At 41.5% G+C, this 21,160-nt stretch overlaps 1 protein-coding gene across 4 annotated transcripts in view; it reads right to left on the reverse strand.

The window, feature by feature from the left end:
* Positions 1 to 16,692: 16,692 nt before the first annotated feature.
* The window catches only part of LOC105833808 (molybdopterin synthase catalytic subunit), a 123,295-nt gene continuing 118,827 nt past the window's right edge, over positions 16,693 to 21,160 (reverse strand). For 2 of the 4 annotated variants that reach the window (XM_036287609.1, XM_036287620.1), the window contains 2 exons: positions 18,958 to 19,008; positions 16,699 to 16,930 (listed from right to left, as the gene is read on the reverse strand). In XM_036287609.1, coding sequence (XP_036143502.1) covers positions 16,859 to 16,930; positions 18,958 to 19,008 — 123 coding nt within the window. In that variant the 3' untranslated portion in view covers positions 16,699 to 16,858. Of the gene's footprint in view, positions 16,931 to 18,957; positions 19,009 to 21,160 lie in introns of all 4 variants that reach the window. The other 2 variants (XM_036287621.1, XR_004963469.1) reach the window with 2 other exon arrangements.

A 21,160-nucleotide genomic window follows, 5' to 3' on the forward strand; every position in this document is an offset into this window, starting at 1 on the left:
TGTGGCTTGTCGGAGGGCCATCAGCTCGATACATTTACTGAACCGGTCCTGAGCCGTCAAGAGCCAGGTGTGGCCGCGCCCGGACCTGGGCAACGGACCCACCAAGTCCACCGACACCTGTTGCCAGGGTGCGTTCACTGGAGTGGCGTGTAGATGGCCGGCCGGTTTTTATTGGCGAACTTTGTGTGCTTGGCAGGTGGGGCATTGTCGCACGTAGCGTGCGATGTCTCGGAACATTCCGGGCCAGTAGTACAGCCGAGCCACCCGGGCGATGGTTTTTGCCACCCCTAAGTGTCCTGCGGTGGGCTCATCATGAAGTCGCCCCAATACCTCCTGTCGTCGCTCTCACGGCGGGCACTCCTTCCACTGGTCTCCGGCCGGTGTTTCGCAAAAGTTTAGGTCGTGCAACAGGTGGCGGTACAGGCGGTCATCGCGGAGTGTGTAGTTTGGGAATTCTTCGGGGTGGTCGGTGACCCCGCGTTTAATTCGCGCGTACCACGAGTAGCCCGGCCTGCGGATGGCTCCCACCTGCGGCGTCCGGGAGATGGCATAGGCAACGTGATTTTGTGGTGGAACCACCATCCGACACGATTCTCCGCGCAAACCATCTCCAGCCTCACGAGTCTCCCGCAGGAGAGTTACGGCGCCACCGGCGGAAGCAACTGCTAGTTCCGCGCCAGTTGAGTCCATAGGCCACGAACTCTGGCGTGCTTCCATGTGACGACCAATCGCGTTGGCTTCTAGAACCAACCAAGGAACCCCTTCTTCCATGCCTTTCTCTCGTGGCGCGCGGGAAGTGAGCAGTAGTACGCTCGCGGCATTAATACGATTTCCTTTTATTATTACTATCGTCAGTGTGTTTCATGTATATCTCCTTGCAAATAAATTTAGTGACAGCATACCTAGTGCCCTGAGCTCATCATTCTTTGACCACCAGGCCTATAATTGGTGACCCCGACGAACGTAGTGAAGTACCGGTCTCTCCCTACTCACAGCTAACGGCTAGACTCAACCACCATGTCCCTGCCACGAACACCGCCCAAGGAATCTACCTCCTGCGATGACCGGCCAAACCTCATTCCGGGCCTTGAGACAGACCTGCAACCCCCCTATTCCGTTGAAAGCATCGGATACACGAAAGTTCCGGCATTCTGGAAGGCGAAACCGGAACTTTGGTTTTACCAAGTTTTCAACTCGAACCGCATCACTACAGACGCGACCAAATATCACCTCACCGTTGCCGCCCTGGATAACGACGCTCTTGAAGAAGTCTCAGACATAATTGCATTCCGCCCTCAATCAGGCAAGTACGATCACTTAAAAGCATCTCTCCTAAAGCGTCTCACCGAATCTGCGGACCGACAGCTACACAAGGCACTAACTGAGCTTCATCTGGGGGACCTCAAGCCCTCGCAGCTGCTTCGCCGCATGAGATCCCTCGCCGGTGACCGTGCATCTGAGGATGTTATTCGAGTCAGGTGGATCGCCCTACTCCCAGCCTCAACGCAGAACCTCCTCAAACTATTCAAAGGCACGTCCCTCGACGAGCTTGCCACCGCTGCAGACGAGCTCACTGACTCAACCTTGTCCCCGTCTGTCGCCGCAATCGGTCGCCGGGGGCTGTCACCGGCCAGACACTCGTCCTCGCCCGATGTCTCGAGCACCGCTGCAGCCGAACTCAGAGAGCTCCGCTCTGCCCTCACAGAGCTCATCACTCTAAATCGCCAAATTCTCTCTAAGGTCACCACAACACGCGGAAGATCACGCTCGCACGGCTCCCACGATCCCCGAGACACCCGTGACCGCTCTTCCACCCCTGTAAGAGGTCTGTGCTATTATCACAGGCGCTTCGGTGACCAGGCACACCATTGCACCTCGCCGTGCTCGTTTACCTCAGAGGGCTCAACTTCGACCTCGGGAAACTAATGTCGCTGCCATCTGTGCAGGCGGTCTGCAGCCACCATCAATCCAATGCCTGCAACCGAGCTGTTGCCCTTGGGTCCTATGACTTCAGCAACCAAGACCTCAAAATCAACACTATTGGGAATCCTCAGAAGCCCACCGGAGAGCGCAGACTCTTTATTCACGACCGACGCACAAACCTCAAGTTCCTCGTCGACTCAGGATCAGTCCTAAGCATCATTCCTATGCAATGGGCCTTCCGCGCCAGCCCTTCGCCGAAGGCCGACGATTTGATACTCTATGCAGCGAACAGCACTGTCATCAGAACCTTCGGTGACAAGCTCATCCAGCTTGACCTCAATCTACGCAGAGATTTCCGATGGCGCTTTATCCTGGCTAACGTACAATCCGCAATCATTGGTGCAGACTTTCTCGCCAACTACGGCTTACTCCTCGATCTCAAGGGGCGGCGTCTCATAGACCCACTGACCTCACTCACTACACGAGGCCAATTATGCGATACCAAACTCTTCGACGTCTCCACTGTGAACCCGAACGACAGCAATCTGTCACCCGACATCCTTCAGCTCTTTCGGCGTTACCCGGAGGTTCCTGCCTTATCACACTCCACGACTGCCCACTCTAGTGTCGCTCATCACATTGTGACGACGGGCCCCCCGGTGGCAGAGCGACCACGCCGGCTTGCAGGCCCTAAGCTCCAGGCAGCACGCGATGAATTCAACCAAATGCTCCGACAAGGAATCATCAGACCATCCAGCAGTCAGTGGGCAAGCCCACTCCACCTCGTTCGCAAAAAGGACGGCTCTTGGCGTACTACCGGTGACTATAGACGCCTCAACTCTCAAACGACTCCGGACCGTTATCCAGTCCCTCATGTAGAAGATGTCCTCCAGCGTGCTCACGGTAGGAAGATATTCTCTGCCCTTGACCTAGTCAAGGCATACCACGAAATACCAGTCGCCCCTAACGACATTCCTAAGACGGCAGTCACTACGCCGTTCGGCCTCTTTGAGTTCCTCGGAATGCCTCCCGGCCTAAGAAATGCCTCCCAAACATTTCAACGATACATTGATAACATCCTTCGTGACCTAAATTTTGTTGCAGCCTTTCAAGACGATCTCATTGTCTTCTCCGAAACCGTCGACGAACACCTTCAACACCTTGACATAGTCTTTCAAATTCTCAAAAAAACCGGCTCACCATCAACCCGACCAAGTGTCAACTCTGCCAAACCGAGATCAACTTCCTAGGATTCACTGTCAGCGAACATGGGTTTCGCCCCCCTGCCAGCAGATCCGAATCCATCTCCAACTTCCTCAAACCTGAGACCATTATGGATCTTCGCAGATTTTTGGGGATCATTAACTACTATCGGTGTAACATCCCTCACGCAGCAACGATTCAAGCCCCTCTCAATGACTTTCTAAAAGATGCCAGGAAGCATGATAAACGTAAAATACCATGGAACAAAGAAGCTGACAAGGCATTCCTCCGCTGCAGGAGCAGCATCGCCACCGCCATCACTAGAGCCTACATCTCACCATCGGACCCTCTAGCTCTATCCACCGATGCCTCCGACTTCGCCATTGGTGCAGCTCTCGAACAACGTCAGAACGGCATTTGAAAGCCCTTAGGATTTTTCTCCAGAAAACTCAGCTCTACTGAAAAAAAATACAGCACTTATGACCGTGAGCTTCTGGCCATCTTTGCCAGCATCAAATACTTTCGCCATGTTCTGGAAGGACGACCCTCCATCGTCAAAACAGATCACCGCCCTCTAGTATTCGCCTTCTCACAGAAGCCCGACAAAGCCTCTCCTCGCCAGCTCAATCAGTTAACTTTCATCTCGCAGTTCACCACCGAGATTATTCACGTAAGCGGAGATAAAAACCTCATTGCCGACGCACTCTCTCGAGTCTGCCTTGCCTCCAACGACGTCAATACCATTAACATGCCCTCCTCTCTCTCTGCAGATATCATCTCCGAGCACCAACAGGCTGACCCCAACCGTCACGACGTCGAACAAAATCAATGCCTGGACCTCCAAAAGATCTCCATTAACGATCATGAGATCCTCTCCAATGTCTCTAACGGACGAATCAGACCCTACCTACCCGACAGTCTTCGTCGCACCGCATTCAACATTATTCATGGTCAATCGCACCCCAGTGGCCGCTCAACTTCACGCCTTCTCCGAGAGCGATACGTCTGACCTGGCATCAAACGCGACGCTTTTTCCTGGGCTCGCCACTGTGTCGCCTGTCAGCGCAGCAAAATTCAACGTCACTCTAGGCTTACGCCAAATTACATCACAGTGCCTGACAACCGATTTGACCATATCCATCTTGATCTCATTGAGCTCCCTCCGATCAACGGTCTCAGGTACTGCCTTACGATCATAGATCGCTTTTCCAGGTGGCCGGTCGCTGTCCCGATCTCCAACATGGAAGCAAGCACCGTGGCCTCAGTGTTCTTTAATAACTGGATCGCTCACTATGGCACGCCGCTTACCATCACCACCGATCAGGGGAGCCAATTCGAGTCGACCCTCTTCACGGCCTTGGCACGCCTCATCGGAGCTACCAAGGTTCACACGACTCCTTATCACCCGCAATCGAACGACCTGATTGAGCGCTGGCACAGGTCGCTCAAGGCAGCGCTTATGTGCCACAACAACTCTGCACCCTGGCCAGAACTTCTTCCAACCGTTCTCCTTGGTCTTCGCACAGCACTCAAAGAGGACCTAAACGCTTCCCCTGCTCAACTACTGTACGGCACGGATCTCAGGATTCCCGGGGAATTTCTCTCCTCCGACACTCAGCAAGTGAATCCTCAAATCTTCCTAGAGAAATTCCGGGAGTTTATACGAAAAATACGGCCGACACCAACGGCCCATCATACCAAAAGTCGCTGTTTCGTCCTCAAGGAACTCTACTCCTGCTCGCACGTCTTCCTCCGGATCGACTCTGTCAGAAAGCCGCTAGAACCCCCATACTCCGGCCCTCACGAAGTCATCCTACGCCTCGACGACCGCCGCTTTGTAATCAACGTTAATGGCTCTAAAAAAACCATTTCAGTGGACCGCCTTAAGCCCGCCTTCGTCTCCAAGGATGACCGAACTGCCGATGACAACCTGTCTGTGTCCTCCCCATCCAAAGGAAATATGGATCCCCCCATCAGGACGTATCCTGCTAAAACAAGAGCCAAAACTTGCCCTCCAAAAAAGGTATCGTTTTCCCCTGCCTCCGGCAGCGCCACTAGGGGGGGAATACCTGTGGTGGAACCACCATCCGACACGATTCTCTGCGCAAACCATCTCCAGCCTCACGAGTCTCCCGCAGGAGAGTTACGGCGCCACCGGCGGAAGCAACTGCTAGTTCCGCGCCAGTTGAGTCCATAGGCCACGAACTCTGGCGTGCTTCCATGTGACGACCAATCGCGTTGACTTCTAGAACCAACCAAGGAACCCCTTCTTCCATGCCTCTCTCTCGTGGCGCGCGGGAAGTGAGCAGTAGTACGCTCGCGGCATTAATACGATTTCCTTTTATTATTACTATCGTCAGTGTGTTTCATGTATATCTCCTTGCAAATAAATTTAGTGACAGCATACCTAGTGCCCTGAGCTCATCATTCTTTGACCACCAGGCCTATAATTTTGGTTTTCCCGCCGATATCGGATTTCGAAGTCGTACTGTTGTAACTCAAAAAGCCATCGCCCCAGCCGGCCGGTGGGGGATTCCATCTGCTGCAGCCATTTTAGTGCCTGATGGTCAGTAAGCACGGTAAATCGATATCCTTCGAGGTAGTCGCGCATCCGGCGGATTCCCCAGACCACCGCCAAGCACTCCAGCTCCGTGGCGCTGTAATTCCCCTCCGCTTTATTCAGGGTCCGGCTGGCGTAGGCAATAACCCTTTTCCCCTGGTCATAGTCCTGTGTCAGTACGGCGCCCAGCCCTTGGATGCTGGCGTCCGTCTGCAGGAGGAAAGGCCGGGTAAAGTCTGGGCAGGCCAATACTGGGGCCGACGTGAGGGCGGCCTTCAGGCGCTTAAACGCACTTTCCTCGGCGTCTCCCCAGGATCATCGTGCGTGCTTCCTGGTAAGGGCGGTCAGCGGTGCAGCCCGGGTTGCAAAGTCGGGTATAAACCGCCGATACCAGGACGCCATGCCCAGGAACTGGCGCACCTTCCGGAGAGTGGTGGGCGCGGGCCACTCGGTGATGGCGCTGACCTTTTCTGGGTCGGTGTGAACGCCCTGCCGGTCCACGATGTGCCCCAGGTAGCGTAGGCTGTCACGACAGAAATGGCACTTGTCCGGGTTCAGCCGGAGTCTAGCCGCCCGGAGGCGCCGGAACACTTCAGCCAGGTGACGGAGGTGGTTTTCGAAAGTGTCGCTTGCCACTATGATGTCGTCCAGGTAGATCAGTACACTGGGCTCGAGGTCCGGTCCCAGGACGGAGTCGAGCAATCTCTGAAACGTGGCCGGGGCGGAGTGGAGCCCGAACGGCATGACGGTAAACTGGTAGAGTTCTCGTCCGGGTACCGTAAATGCCGTGGCCGGACGGCTGGCTCGCGCCAACGGGATTTGCCAATACCCGTTTTTTAGGTCAAGCGTAGAGAGATATGTCGCTCCCCGGAGTTTGTCTAGCGTGGCGGTGATGTGCGGGAGCGGGTACGCGTCCTTCTCCGAGACTTCGTTCAGGCGGCGGAAATCGATGCAGAAACGGTGTGCCCCGTCTCTCTTCTTGACTAGGACCACGGGTGAGCTCCATGGGATGCACGAAGGCTCGATTATTCCCTCGGCCAGCATCTTGTCGACCTCTCCGTTGATGACGACCTGCATGGCCGGATTTCGTGGCCGGCTTGAGGCGGATGTGATGTTCCGCGTGAGAGGTAGTTCCCTAGATCCGCTCGAACTTGGAGAGCTCTGCCGCGAGGAATGCCTGGAGTCGGGCTGCCTCTCGTGGTGTTCGCTGGCTGAGTGCCCCAATGGTCGTGCGCTCGTTGCCGAGGCTGAGCGGAGGGGGTCGGAGGGTTAAGCGCAGTTTCTGCCATAAGTCCACCCCGATTAGAACCTGGCTTCCTAGCCGTGGTAAGATTGCAAACCGGTGCCGGTACGTGCGTCCACGTAGGCGCAGCGGCAGGTGGAGTACTCCCCCGATGGAGACTTGGGTTCCGTCGGCAAGATGTGCGTACCCCTCCTTTGGCCCGGTAGTGACACGTTGACGGGGGAACAGCCTGGCCGTCTCGTCGCTGACGTAAGACAGCTCTGATCCCGAATCCACGAGCGCCAACAGTTGGTGACCGCCAATACGGACAGGCAGGTGTGGCCGCGGATTATAGGTTACTCGGTCGTGGGCTCAGTGACAACCGCCACGTCGCCGGCCCGCTGGGCGTTTTTCGGCGGGTGGCAGTCGCGAGTCAGTACCCCATCCCTCCCGCAGCGGGAACAGAACTTCTTCGGTGGCCGTTTGCAATCCTGTCGGGTATATCCACGCTGTTTGCAGTGCCAGCAGCATTCCTCTCGGCTATAGGCCGTAACGGTGGCAGTGGCCCTTGGGGCTGGCTTAGTCTCGGGTGAGCGTGTCTTACGGCGTTGCTCGATCTCCTCGTATCGCGCGGCCTGCGAGCTTAACTCGAGTAGGGTGGTCTGTCCTGTTAGGGGGACGAACAGCTAGTAGTTGAGATCTATGTTTTCGTAGATCTGCTCGACATGTTCCCGCTCGGAGTACTCCCCGGCTCGGCGCATCATCGTGATCAGTGCTGTAGCGTAGGCCTGGAACGTCTCACCTCTGCGCTGGTGGCGACCCTGGATCTTCAGTTTCATTTGGCGTTGATAACCCGGAGGTAGGAATGCTTGCCGCAAGTTCTCGGAAAACTCTTCCCAGATGCTCCACTGGCCGGCGTTGTTTCGGTGCCAGAGGAGAGCGTCGCCTCGTAACAATTCCGGCAATCCGAGGAGGAGGTGCTCTCCCTCCAGGCCGTAACTCAATCTCAACTCCTCGGTTCGCTCAAGGACGGAGAGCGGATCTTTCCCGTCGAAGTGGTGCCCCCACTTCCGGATCTGATTGACTAGTTTGATTCTTTCTACCGGTCCGGGTGTCGTCCTTGGAGGCTCCTGGTAGGCGGCTCTCTCTTCCTCCATTGTGTGGCTCCCGGGCACTGGTTCTGGCTGGTTGGGCATGTCGTCGTCGGCTGGCTCAATGAAAATTTCTGGTATGTCAGGAATCTGGACAACGCCGGGGTATACGGCGTGAAACTGGCGGAGCCGTTTTCGAAGAGCGTCCAATGGAGCGGCGGCGTCTATTCCGTGCTGCTGGGCGAGCTGTAAGGCTCTTTGGAAAGGGTATTGATCGACGAACTCATTCGGTTTTTACGCAAGCTGGGTTCCCACTAGTCAGGTCCCTGTTCGGGCGCCATGTAACGGTTCGCCTTTCCCGAACGCCTTGGACAGGCTCGCCGGATGCCAGGATTCGGGAGAAGGGGGGAAACCAACTTGCGTATACCGATATCAAATTAACAGTCCTTTATTATAACGCTTATTCTATATACATGCTTAGTCTACGGGTAATCTTATGCTCGCTGCATACCTTAACCTACGGAGAGATATCTACAATGTATTTACAGGCTAGTCTAACGGTATCCGGACGGGAGCGCGCTTATGCGCAGCACCGTAGCACGCGGTCGCGGTCGCGAGGGTTGCGGATGTCAGGTAGCCGAAAGCCGGCGTGCGCCAGGCGGCGGAACGGTCTGATGACCTGCTCCGTCGGCGGAATCAAGGAAGCCGAATGCCAGCGTGCGCCAGGCGGCGAGGCGGTCTAATGACCGGTTTCGTCGGCGAGAACTAGGAGGCCAAAAGCCGGCGTGCGCCAGGCGGCAGAGCGGTCTGATGACCAGCTCTGTCAACGAGGAATGGTGCTCGATCCGGATCGAGCTCGGCTTTTATACCCGTCGGGGCGATCCCCACGCGCTCCCAGCAGCGTGGTGGGATCGGTTCCCGACGGGGATACTAGACTTTCGGGAGGAGCTTCCGTGGACGCCGAGTCCCGTGTGGTGGGGCGGATAGTCGGCCCCGGAACGCAGTGACAATCGTCACACATTTGATAAATTCAAAGGTTGTGTTTTTTGCATTAGTCATTGGAAGGCTAAATTTTTCTCCAAATTGCAACAACAGCTGTACCTCCGCAAAAATCGAAATATTGAATAAATTTGTAAACCATTTTTCATGTATGTCATTAATATTCGATTGTCATTTGAACTGTGTGGTGTGATATCTATTTTATAAGTTAGCGTATCTTTGTTAATAATGTTGGGATTTATTGTTGTCTGTGTTGTGGATATGAATGAGATGGGTTAATCTTTAGTATTTATCAAATAAAATACAATATTTATAAATTATTCTATTTAATACGAGAAAATATACATGCGTGTTTAATATGTGAAATGTGTTCACGTTTTTATAAATTTGCAAAAAAATTATATGGGGATCAAATATCTCCTTCCTATTACTAATAGATGCTTTATTGAAGCCTCACGCCTGCGCGAGAACAACCGATCCGTCTATCACTGTTACTATATTTATACGTTGGTGTCGTGTGCAAAATGTATGATCAAAGATCTTCCTATTACTAATAGATATTTTATTAAAACCTCACGTGATGCGCTTGCGCGAAAACAACCGGTCCCTCTATCAACACTGATATTAAAGTTATTTGTCCGTGTCGTATGCAAAATGTATATATACATCCGTATAAATGTATTTTCAAACTTCAAATTAAATTAAATTATATACTTATATACTTATATTACCTTTATTATCAGAGCGTGCTACGTGCATATAGTGTAAATAATATAATTATGCAAATAGTTATTGCAGTTTATGTTTTATATTTTTCTCTTGATATTATATATTTCGTTATATTGTATTTGCAGTTTTAAATGTTAAAAAATATTTTGCTTCATATTAATTTATATTCGCATTTGTAACAATGAAAATGTACGTAGGCACATACGTATATATATGCTACTTTTGTTATATATATGCATTTATGCTTTATATCGTGTAATACGCGTTGCGTATTATATAATTAAAATTAATCCATTTTTGTTTTAATATAAAAATATACGCAGAAGAGGCAGTTATTGAGTGTGACGCGACTAAAGAAATAACACTACTTCTAGCACGGTACCTACAGCGCGAGATTACTATCTCGTTTTGCTAATAATTGAGAATGATGGAACCCATATGTTATTATATATGAGTGGATTCGGCTTTTAATGCTCTTTAATTTTTGTCCTTACAAAATTTTTTAAATGTTGAAAAAAGGGGTGGGAGTGGAATAAATTAAAAAATTTGAAATTTTTTAAAAATATAAATGTACTATTGTAAAAAATATAAAATGCCATAAAACTTTCGTATAGAACATTTTTTCATAAACCTTATATTTTCAAAGATATTCGCAAAAAACGAAAAAATGCGTTATTTTCGAGGGGTGGTTTCAACCCCTAGTCGAGATACGCAGATAAAAAAAAATATGGGTCTAATATTTTTTTATGTTCTACAACATATCCAAAGCTCATTAAAATCGGTGAGGGACAGTTCTGTCCGTTCCCTTGTAAGTAGCAGATACTGGAGTCAATTTTTGGTCATACAAAAAATGCGTGACTATTTCGAATCAAAATAAAGTCATTTTGACTTTTTGTTGACTTTAGTATGTTCCTTGGGCGGTTTACTGTAGATACGTTGACGACACTCTACTTGCGGCTCCCAAAGACAAGTTAAATGAACATCTCAACATTTTTAACAAAAAATACAAAAGAGTAAAATTTACTATGGAAACTAGCGTCAACATAAATTTCCTTAACGTCACTCTATTAAGAGATAATGGTCACGTTATTTTCGACTTTTTCAAAAAACCGACTTCGTCAGGTAGATACCTTAATTTTTATTCCCATCACCCTTTGTTCCACAAAAAGAAAGTGGTGATGGGGATGATTGACAACATACTACGCTTATCCCATCCCAAATTTCACCAAAAAAATATCATAACAATAGAAACCTTATTGGAAAACGGATGTCCACTGAAATATATATTTAACGTCATTAACAATAGAATTAAATTCCATAAACACAATGCAAATCAAGATAATGGCAAAAAAAGTTCCGAAAAAATACAGTATTTTACAATACCATACGTTAAAAATATTTCAGAAAAATTCCTTCCTCTTAAATCCATTAAAGAATATAAATTAGCATATATTCTTAACAATAAGCTAAACAAGTATATTAAAACAGGCAAAGACTCTTTAAATTCATTTAAATATTGTGATGTAGTCTATGAAATTTCTTGTAATGATTGTGACGCGTCTTATGTGGGACAAACAAAACGCAAATTAATCACTAGGGTAAAAGAACACAAAAGTGAAATTAATAGGATTAATAGGAATTAATGTAAATCTCCTATTTCCGGGCATAGAACCGAATTCCAGCATGATTTTAACTGGGATTTAGTAAAAATTTTAGACAGGGAATCCAACTATAACAAAAGGCTTATATCGGAAATGCTCCACATAAAGAACAAAAAAAGGGTCTCAATATTCAAAATGATACTGAATATTTAGACAATATTTATTTCTCCATCCTTGACTCCTTCCCAAATATATAAACAATTCATATATACTCAATCTCTCAGTCTATACAAGAACCTTATAACAGACACTTCGTCGTTCAAAGTGACTGTGACAATGGTGGAGAATGTCCTACTTGACTTCCTTTTTAGTGATTATTAATTGTCCACAATAGGTCAGTTCTATTTTACACACGATTTCAAATATTTTACATTCATTTTTATGAATCTAACCTTTTGTGTTATCTTAATTTTAATTCATATTTAATATACACTTTATTTTATCTTATTTCACACATAACGTTAGTTCAATTTTATTTATTTATTGATTCTATAGCTTCCCTTTTTAACAAAATTTTATTAACTTATACAACAAAGTTTTACGTGTGACTGCATTATGTTCCTTTTTTTCACTCGTTCTGGCTTTTTCCTTTTTTTTTCTTTTTTGTCTATTGACACAAATTTAAATTTAATTTAATTTTACATTCATTTATCTATTTTATTATTTCAATCATTACTTGCTGTCAATACAGAAAACCCTAAACTTGACATACGACGGACTAAAGGTAGAATTCATTCATCCAATTTTAAAAGCATGGGAACCTCAACCATATTACAATAAGGTATTTACCGACATTTATTAATTCATTTAATCATGAGTTGAACTGAATGTAGTTTTCTGAGTAATGGAGAAGATTAGCATCTTTCAACAAATATACATCGTCCTACAACCTTATTTGCACTGGGAAGTTATCTCTAACGACCATGTAACGAACTAATTGTATTATATTTATGTTATACACTGAAGATGGCCGAAAACGATGCGCCGAAATGTTTGTAACTAAAATTTGTACACAATAATATACTTTAAGCTATCAACATCCAGCTTTGGCACTCGTTACGCTTATTCTGTGTTCTATATTACTGATACAAAATGTATATATACATCCGTATAAATGTATTTTCAAACTCATTAAATTAAATTACATAATTATATTATCTTTATTATCAGAGCGTGCTATGTGCATATAGTGTAAATAATATAATTATGCAAATAGTACAGTTTATGTTTTATACTTTTCTCTTGATATTGTATATTTTGTTATATTGTATTTGCAGTTTTAAATATTAAAAAATTATTTTGCTTTATATAAATCTATATTCGCATTTGTAACAATAAAAATGTACGTACACACATACATATATATGCTACTTTTGTTATAAATATGCATTTATGCTTTAGTACAAACCAAAATAGTTACAAAGAAACGTGACTTCGGCAAGAACAGCATAAAAACTCATTTGAGATAACCGAAAACAATTGTTTTAGCGAGAAAAATGTCCCACCAGAATATTTTTGTTGCTGCAATCGAATTTTCGTCTGGTTCCCAGGGAACAGAAAATTTCAGTTGTCACAACCATAATCAAAAACAAAAAAATGCATTATTTTCGAGGGGTAGTTTTAACTTTTAAACGTCGAGATACGCGGCTAAAAAAAAATTTGTCTAATATTTTTTTATGTTCTACAACATATCCAAAGCTCATTAAAATCGGTGAGGGACAGTTCTGTCAGTTCCCTTGTGATATAGCAAAAAAAATACAAATAACAATATCTTTAATTCTTTTTAAAAAATAATATCATAATTGGTGTGATATTCAATTCAAGTAATATGTATTTTAAATAAAAGGACAAAAATGTACTTTCTCCAGAATTATTGATATTTAAAAATGCGCTAATTACAAGAATGAATATTCACATTGGACGTTGATCGCGACGCGATCGGCTCGATAAGAGAATACCGGAACTCGCTCACGAGTTGAGCACACGTCGTGGGTTGGGCGAATACGGGGATCCGTTGAAGGAGCGCTGACGTGAACAGAATGGACACGCACGCACGCACGCACACAAGGTGCAAGGGGGGCTTCGTTACCCACCTCGTCGGTAGAGATGGCCTGAAAAGTCGCAACCCATGTGGTAAATCCGTTTGTTACTGTGTCCGTTTCGTACTGTGTCTGTTTGTTATTGTGTCCGTTTGTTACTGTGTCCGTTTTGCACTGTGTCTGTTTCACTCAGCCTGCTGTGTCCGTTTATTACTGTGCGCATCTGGGACTCACTCGAACAAAAGAGATATTTATTGTAATAATATACATTCTTGCGTGATCGACGTTTCGTATTGCGCGACGGCGAGCGGAAATCTTGTCTGTTCCACAGCGCAGTCTTTTTTTTCCTTCAATCGGAAATCTTAAAAAACCTTGAGACTCTCGCGATTCCAGAGATCTTGCTTGTGGAGATAAATATTATAAAATTAATAATTATGAACAATTTATTTATATTACAAGAAATTGTTTTCATTATTTATATTGTTATACGTTTTCACTGTATACATTGTTTTCATATTTTCTATAGCAGCGTCAAGTTTTTTTCAATAAAACATTTCCCAGGTAGCAAAGTGACGTTAATACGACGTCAATAATTCGTCATTTAAAGTCGCAGACGTCATGTTACCAAATTAAGACGTAATAGTAATGTCATGTTTTGACCTATTAATTACGTCAGTCATTTATCTATCCTACAACGTATTTCCAACGTCATATTCTTGACTAATTAATAACGTCAGTTAAATGATCATTTTATGACGTATTAATAAGGTTTTATTAGTAACTAATTACTGACGTTAACTATAATTCTTTGTAATAATTGACGATTTGACCTCAAAAGACGAATTATTGAGGTCTAGTGAACGACACCTTGCTACCTATAACTATTAATCATTATTTAAAGATTGGTTAATAAACAACATTATTAAAATTAATACAATATTTTATATAATTAATACTATCAATATTTTAGAATCATCCCAGACAGCACATAATATTTATGATAAATATTTATTAATATTTATTTTTTCAAAATATTATATAAATATTTTACACATATTTCATATACACGAAGAAAAAAATCTTTATTCAACATATTATTAAAATATAGACTAAATATTTTATATAATATTTATGGTAAATAAAAGATAAAGATTTGTATAAGAAATATTTTGTAAATATTTATAAATATTTCATAAATATTTTTATAATATTTATGATAAATCTTTATGATTTATGTCAAATCTAAGATCACAAAAATATTTATAAAATATTTGGAAAAATATTTATAAAATATTTAAATAAATATTATAAATATTTTATAAATATTTTATAAATATTGCGTTCTGTCTGAGATATAATTTAGCTTCATCAAAAAAAAAACAGAGCAAAAACATATTTTTATAAGTTATTCCACATGTTATTTCGCATATTTAAAAATCAGGAAAGAACCTGTAAATTTATATTTATTTATAAAAATATTAGTTAACTACAAGTTTCATGTTTCTCGCATCTATTGAATTGATCTATAACAAATATGTATTCATGAGCATCAAGTGTTCATGGATCATCACAAAGTGCTAGGTAGTGTACGATCTTTGAAGTCAAGCAATGTCGACGGCGGTTCAGAGTTGGATGGCTGACCGCGGAAGTTAGGCAATCCCAAATGTGACTATGGTGTGGTGGGTCACGATGCTTGTTGAGAAACAACGTAAATTTTTTTTTACATTATAATTATGTTATTTCGATATTTTCATAATGCAAGTACTGCATATATAGGACATGTACCCGAAATATTTTCTAAAACGTCAAAATAACGGCTTTTACTATCTGGGATAGTCATAAAAATGACGTTAAAATGTCGTCTTTATTAGGTGTAATCTTAAAACCTATGTTTTGTCATAAAAATAACAATACAATCCGTCAAATGTACGATACTAGCTTCTTGAAAATGACGTCAATAATATGAAAATAATGACGTATTTTTGACGTCAATATATGACGTCGTAAAGATGAGACAAATGTACGTCAGTTTAACGACATTTAAACGTTATTTTATCTCGACATTATGACGCCTGGTTCGTCATAAAATGACCAAAGAATGCCGTCAATTAGACGACATCTTGCTACCTGGGTTATCTTAACAAAAATTTTTTTTGTCATATGTGTGTCAAAAGTAATTTTTTGCGTGCCCCCCTTCCGTTCAAAAAGTCGTTGATTTCCCACGGATCAATTACCTCACGCATGTAAGATAGCATTATTTCACTGTTTTTGTCGTCCAAATCCAAAAAAGTGTATCATGAAAAAAAAATCTCCACGACTTTTCTACACAATTACCTGATTTTTTTCACAACTAGCTGACTTTTCTTCTTCGTTATTACTGTGGCGACTAGCTACGCGCATCTATGTTACGCATGACCCGTGCCGTCGTGGCGCTGTGGGTCCTTCTTCTTCCGGTGGGAAGATAGTCCGCCATTGGTCTCGCGCTCCGCTACACGCCTTACCCGCGTGCTCCGTAATATCTTTACTCCGTTCTAATAAACGTTGTTACCGTTGACTCCAGCGTCCTGTTATTTACCCCGGTAACACACGGAAGTCGTAGGGACTTCCGTGCGACGATCCCTCACACGATCCTAATTTAATTACGCCACGTGCGTGATAACATTCATACCTATCCCTACATTACATTCGTATGCGCACCATCTCGCGACACGCATACGGTAACTCTCGCAGAATTACCGACACTTCGTCGCAGTTACTTGTGATTCCGTTACAGGACGAGACGACTTCTACGCACTTGTTAACAAAAAATAGTATATCCAACAAGTACGGATTGGTTGTTGCCCACTCATGTGAGTATAAATGCACTCGCTACATCCGTCCACTCCCCGCAATCATGGAAAATAGCTGATTTTTCATACTTGTCACACAATATACTATTATACACAAATTTTATACACAAAATTTAAAAATGTGTGCAATAAATTTTTAACGTATTTAAAGTATATGCAGTAATAAGTTTAAATGTATCTAAAAGTATTTGTAGCAAAATTTAAAAGTACCTGTTGTCTTTTCATGTAGTTTATTTGTGTATATTCATGAAATTTATAAAATAAAATTCAAATAAAATTCATGAAATTTATAAAATAGACTTAAAGTAATAATGATCAATAAGATCATTATTACTTTAACAATCATTATTACTTGTGATCATATAACAATAAAGCAAAAATTTATATGTTATATATGTTAAATATACATGTTAAAATTCACGTAAAGAATAGTGAAATTTAATTGTTTGGAGCCTTTACATTTGAATTGTGTATTTATATAAAGAGTGGGTATTACATTGTTAATACAATTTAATTATACAATATAATGAAATACAATTATACAATATACAATATAATAAAAGTGTACTTTTGTAACAATCGCTATTTCATCTTCTTGGTATATTTGTCTTCGAGTTCGTATAACTTCAAATCAAGTTCTGCCATGGAATATGTCTAAAATATTAATATCATTATATATTATATAATGCAATAAAAATAAGAGATATGGTAATTTAAAATAGAGAGTAACTCCGATATTACGCAGGAATTTACACAGCAGGAATTAGAACAATAGAAAGAGTGAGGGTAATTATTTAAAATTATTGTTAACAAATTTTAATTTAATTGTTTTAAAAGATGAAACTACACTGAGAGAAATAATATTAGTATATTTGTTATTTTTATAAAAATTTTTTCTATAATTTTTTTGGAAGCTGGTATTTACTAATATTAGTATATTTCCTATTTTGTATAGGAAAAAAATCCATTGTAGTATTTACAATATTGATTAAATATCATGCTTTACTTTTACGAGAAATTTTCCTATCCAGTATTTGTAATCTTTGTAAACTTATTCTCTTAAATTGAATATTTACTAAATTTTAGATTGGACTTTTTCCTTACAAAACTTGGCTTTTTAAAATTTAAATTACAGCAAAAAATCATAAATTGTATTGACCTTTTTCTTTCTAGATTTGGACTTTTTCTAATATAATATGACAAATAAAAAAAATTAATTTTGTTTTTTTTTCTTTCTCTTTTTCTCTGTTCAACTAACACTTATGGAAGTTGTACATTATTAATATTATTTTTTATACATTATACACATACATATATATTTTTTATACATTATACATATATTTTTATATGAAATTCAATTATCTGAAACATAGAGAAATAAATTAGTACAAATTCTGAAAAAAGTCGGTAAACTCGGGATTCGAACCTACAATCTCTGGAGTGACAAGCAGGCGCTCTGTTCACTGGACCATCGCTATTCTGTTCACAAAAGACCTAATTACGGAGGTATAATCGACCAATTAAAAAAAAAAATATTGTAAATACATTAATCATTTGAAACTAATAATAAATATTGCGACTGATTGTATAAAAAATCAATATAATTTTTTTTTCTTTCAAATATATAATAATAAATTGTTTAGTACTAGATAATTACGTATGTATTTGTATGTTGCGTGTGTATGCGCGCGCGTTTGTGTATGTGTGTATGTAACATTTATAAGTAATTGTTATCTATAAAAACAAGAGTTATTATTTTTTTATTAATTAAAAAAAAAACTTTTTGGAAAATTAGAATTTGGGTAAAAATAAATATACAATATTTAATTGAAACACAGTCAAATTTATTCTTTAATTATCTTTATATATATAATAATATCCATGTATAAGTTACATGATAATGCCCATATTGGTCTTTATTAATATTTGATTTTACAGCATTTAATATATCTTTTTTTGTAACAAACACCAACTATAGTTACTAATATCATAAATAACATAGCTTTGGCTATCTTCATTTAAAAACACATCATTTATCTTTTTTGTTATAATGTAGAAATATTTTTTGTCATTATTAATAATAATTTTTTAAATTAAATAAAATGTAGAAAACTCATTTGTAAAAATAACTAAAACATTATTTAATTTTAATATGTCTCCATTAATTTTAATCTATTTTGTAAGATACATCTTTGATACTAAAAAATTAGAAACTAGTTTTGGAAATTTACAACACTCCGCACTTCAAATATCTTTGTAAATTTTAAATTTCCATAAGAAACGTTGTATGTTTTTCAATCATATTAAAAATATTTGCCGGATTGATACCCAAAAGTTTTATTACTATTCTTTAATTGCTGGCAACTAAACAATATTCTATTTAAATTATCTATGTATATCTGACATACATACATAAGTGATCTTATATCCCACTTTTATGAAATATGTAATATGACACAAAATTTTTTAAAAATCTTTTTTAAATAAAATAAAAATTTAGTATTTCCAATTTTTCAATAGTAGTATACACAATATAAACTTTTTATTAGTATAATTTACTTTCCTTAAACACAGTATTATAAATAGTACCTAATAAGTTAAGTTTGGTTAGGTACATACCGGAGTTACTCTAATTCTAATTTACATATTCATATATTGAATAAATATTTAATAATACTTACTCTTTTTCGGGTAGGTTTTGAAATATCTTCTAAATTATTAATATCCTTTATCTGTAACAAATATAAAATATAAATTATGATAATTATAAAATAAAATAAGATAAAATAAATTTAGATCAAATTAATTTAAACATAGATTAATAAATATATTTTATGGTAAAGATATGCGAATATTTCGACTTTGAATAGACTCAAATCACTATAGATTTAATTTGAGTTTTCAAATGTTAAAAAAATCGAATTGAAACAGTTCGAAAATTTCTAATTATCGATGATTTTTGCTTATTCTGATTGCTTTATTTATGTTTCCCGCGCAATTAATTTTCTATAACAATCAATTCTTACGTATAAATATTTGTTGATTTACATAACTTCTTACTACCATTCTCAATCTTATAACTTCACAAAAAATTGTATACGCACTTCAGAAAATCATCTTTATAAGTTTGTTTCAATTCGTAAGTTTATAAAATAATTTTACAGCATTTTATAGAATAAAATTTGAAACTGCTTGTTTATATTTTTGCAATAAAGTCGACCAAAGTGCTTTAAATAATATTACAATTTACGACATGTACTCAATGCTCATTAAAGATAAAAACCATATCTCATCTGATATACATGCAGCTTGGAAAGAGCTCAGAGAAAGCTTACATAAAAAATTGTTAAAAATTCTGTTATTTTTCAAACTGTGTGTACTTATTAATGTCTAAAAAATGCTTATTTATATGCATGTAACGAGTCGTTCCTCCGCTGCCGCTAGAGCGGAGGTAAGGCCGTTACCCCCACCTCGCGCAGATTCCCTCCGCTCTTCTCGTCTTCCCTCACCACCGAGTGGAGGGTATATAAGCCCTCCACCCGAGACCGGAGTCAGAGCTTCCCCGGCCTGCGAAGTGAGCAGACCGTTCCTCCTGGTGTACTGAGCCAGGCATCCTCGAGCGCATATTGAGCGCCGTCCCCTAACCTAGCGATCCTACCCGGGCACGCAGTGAGTGCCTTCCTGGCCGCGTATTGAGGGGCCGCACACCGCCACGCTCCGTACCCGAGCTCTCGGCCGCGCACTGAGCGGTCGCGCGTCGCTCCGTCCCAGGGACTCCGTGCTGAGGAGAAACCGGTGCCGCGACTGTCACCACGCAGGATGACAACGGCAGCGCGACCAAACAGCTGATGCGCCGAACAGCTGAGACCGGGTAACGAACCGCGTCGCCAACCGCACCGCTTTACACGCCGCTGCACCGCCAGCCAGGCTGGCCACCGTACACCGCCGCGCCGCTAGCGCCGGGCCTTAAGGCCACATCGCCGCACCGCACGTCGCACCGCCGCAACCAATCATAACGCCGCGATCCGCCGCTATCGCCGACTACACGCCGATCGATCGGCACACACACCGCACAGCCAATCAGGGCACCGCGCCGCACGCAGATACGCCAGCACCCGCCGCGACACTGTCGCCAACACCACACGCACGAATACCTCGCACGACGAGAATACACCCGTGTAAATAGTAGCGTAAGACATTGTACATAGTAGCATAAGGAATTATTAAATAAACATAACATTACACCGAACACACCGTCTTCTCATTTATTCGAGCCCGCCGCCCAGACCCTGAATCCCGCGGCTATCCGTAGCCAATAGGCACACAGGATTCAACGGTTACATGCATTTATCAAAAATATTATTTATTACCTACTTCATCTATTATAAGTTTTTATTTAGCACATCATTTTTATGATTATTTCCTAAAATTCTTGTAATGGTTAACTTTATATATAGTATATTTAAAAAAATATTTATAATTTATAACATTTGAAAAAAATAACTATACATTACGTTTAACCATGACAGGGGCATTAATTAAACGGCTCAGTAGATTTTTGTGACATTTGTTCTGGTCACTGATTACAAATTTAAAGTCAGATTTAAAAAATTCAATATGACGGATCCAAGATAGCTGCTGTCAATAATAAAAGACCCCGCACTCTTCTTATGGAAAAGTTGGTTTCATACAAATTAAATCAAACTCTAGCAAAAGATAGCTGAAGGTATGCTGATTAAAAGTTGTCATTGATAAATCAATTTTATCAGTCATTTTCGACTTTACGGCGCTTGAAAATATAAAAGTAAATGTGTTACGTATTTCGAATAATGCATATATGTTGTGACGTGGCAGTTTCGCTGCCGCGAAGCTCAGCGTTCCTCT

This window comes from Monomorium pharaonis, chromosome 5 (assembly GCF_013373865.1).
Source record: "Monomorium pharaonis isolate MP-MQ-018 chromosome 5, ASM1337386v2, whole genome shotgun sequence".
Lineage (NCBI taxonomy): Eukaryota > Metazoa > Arthropoda > Insecta > Hymenoptera > Formicidae > Monomorium > Monomorium pharaonis.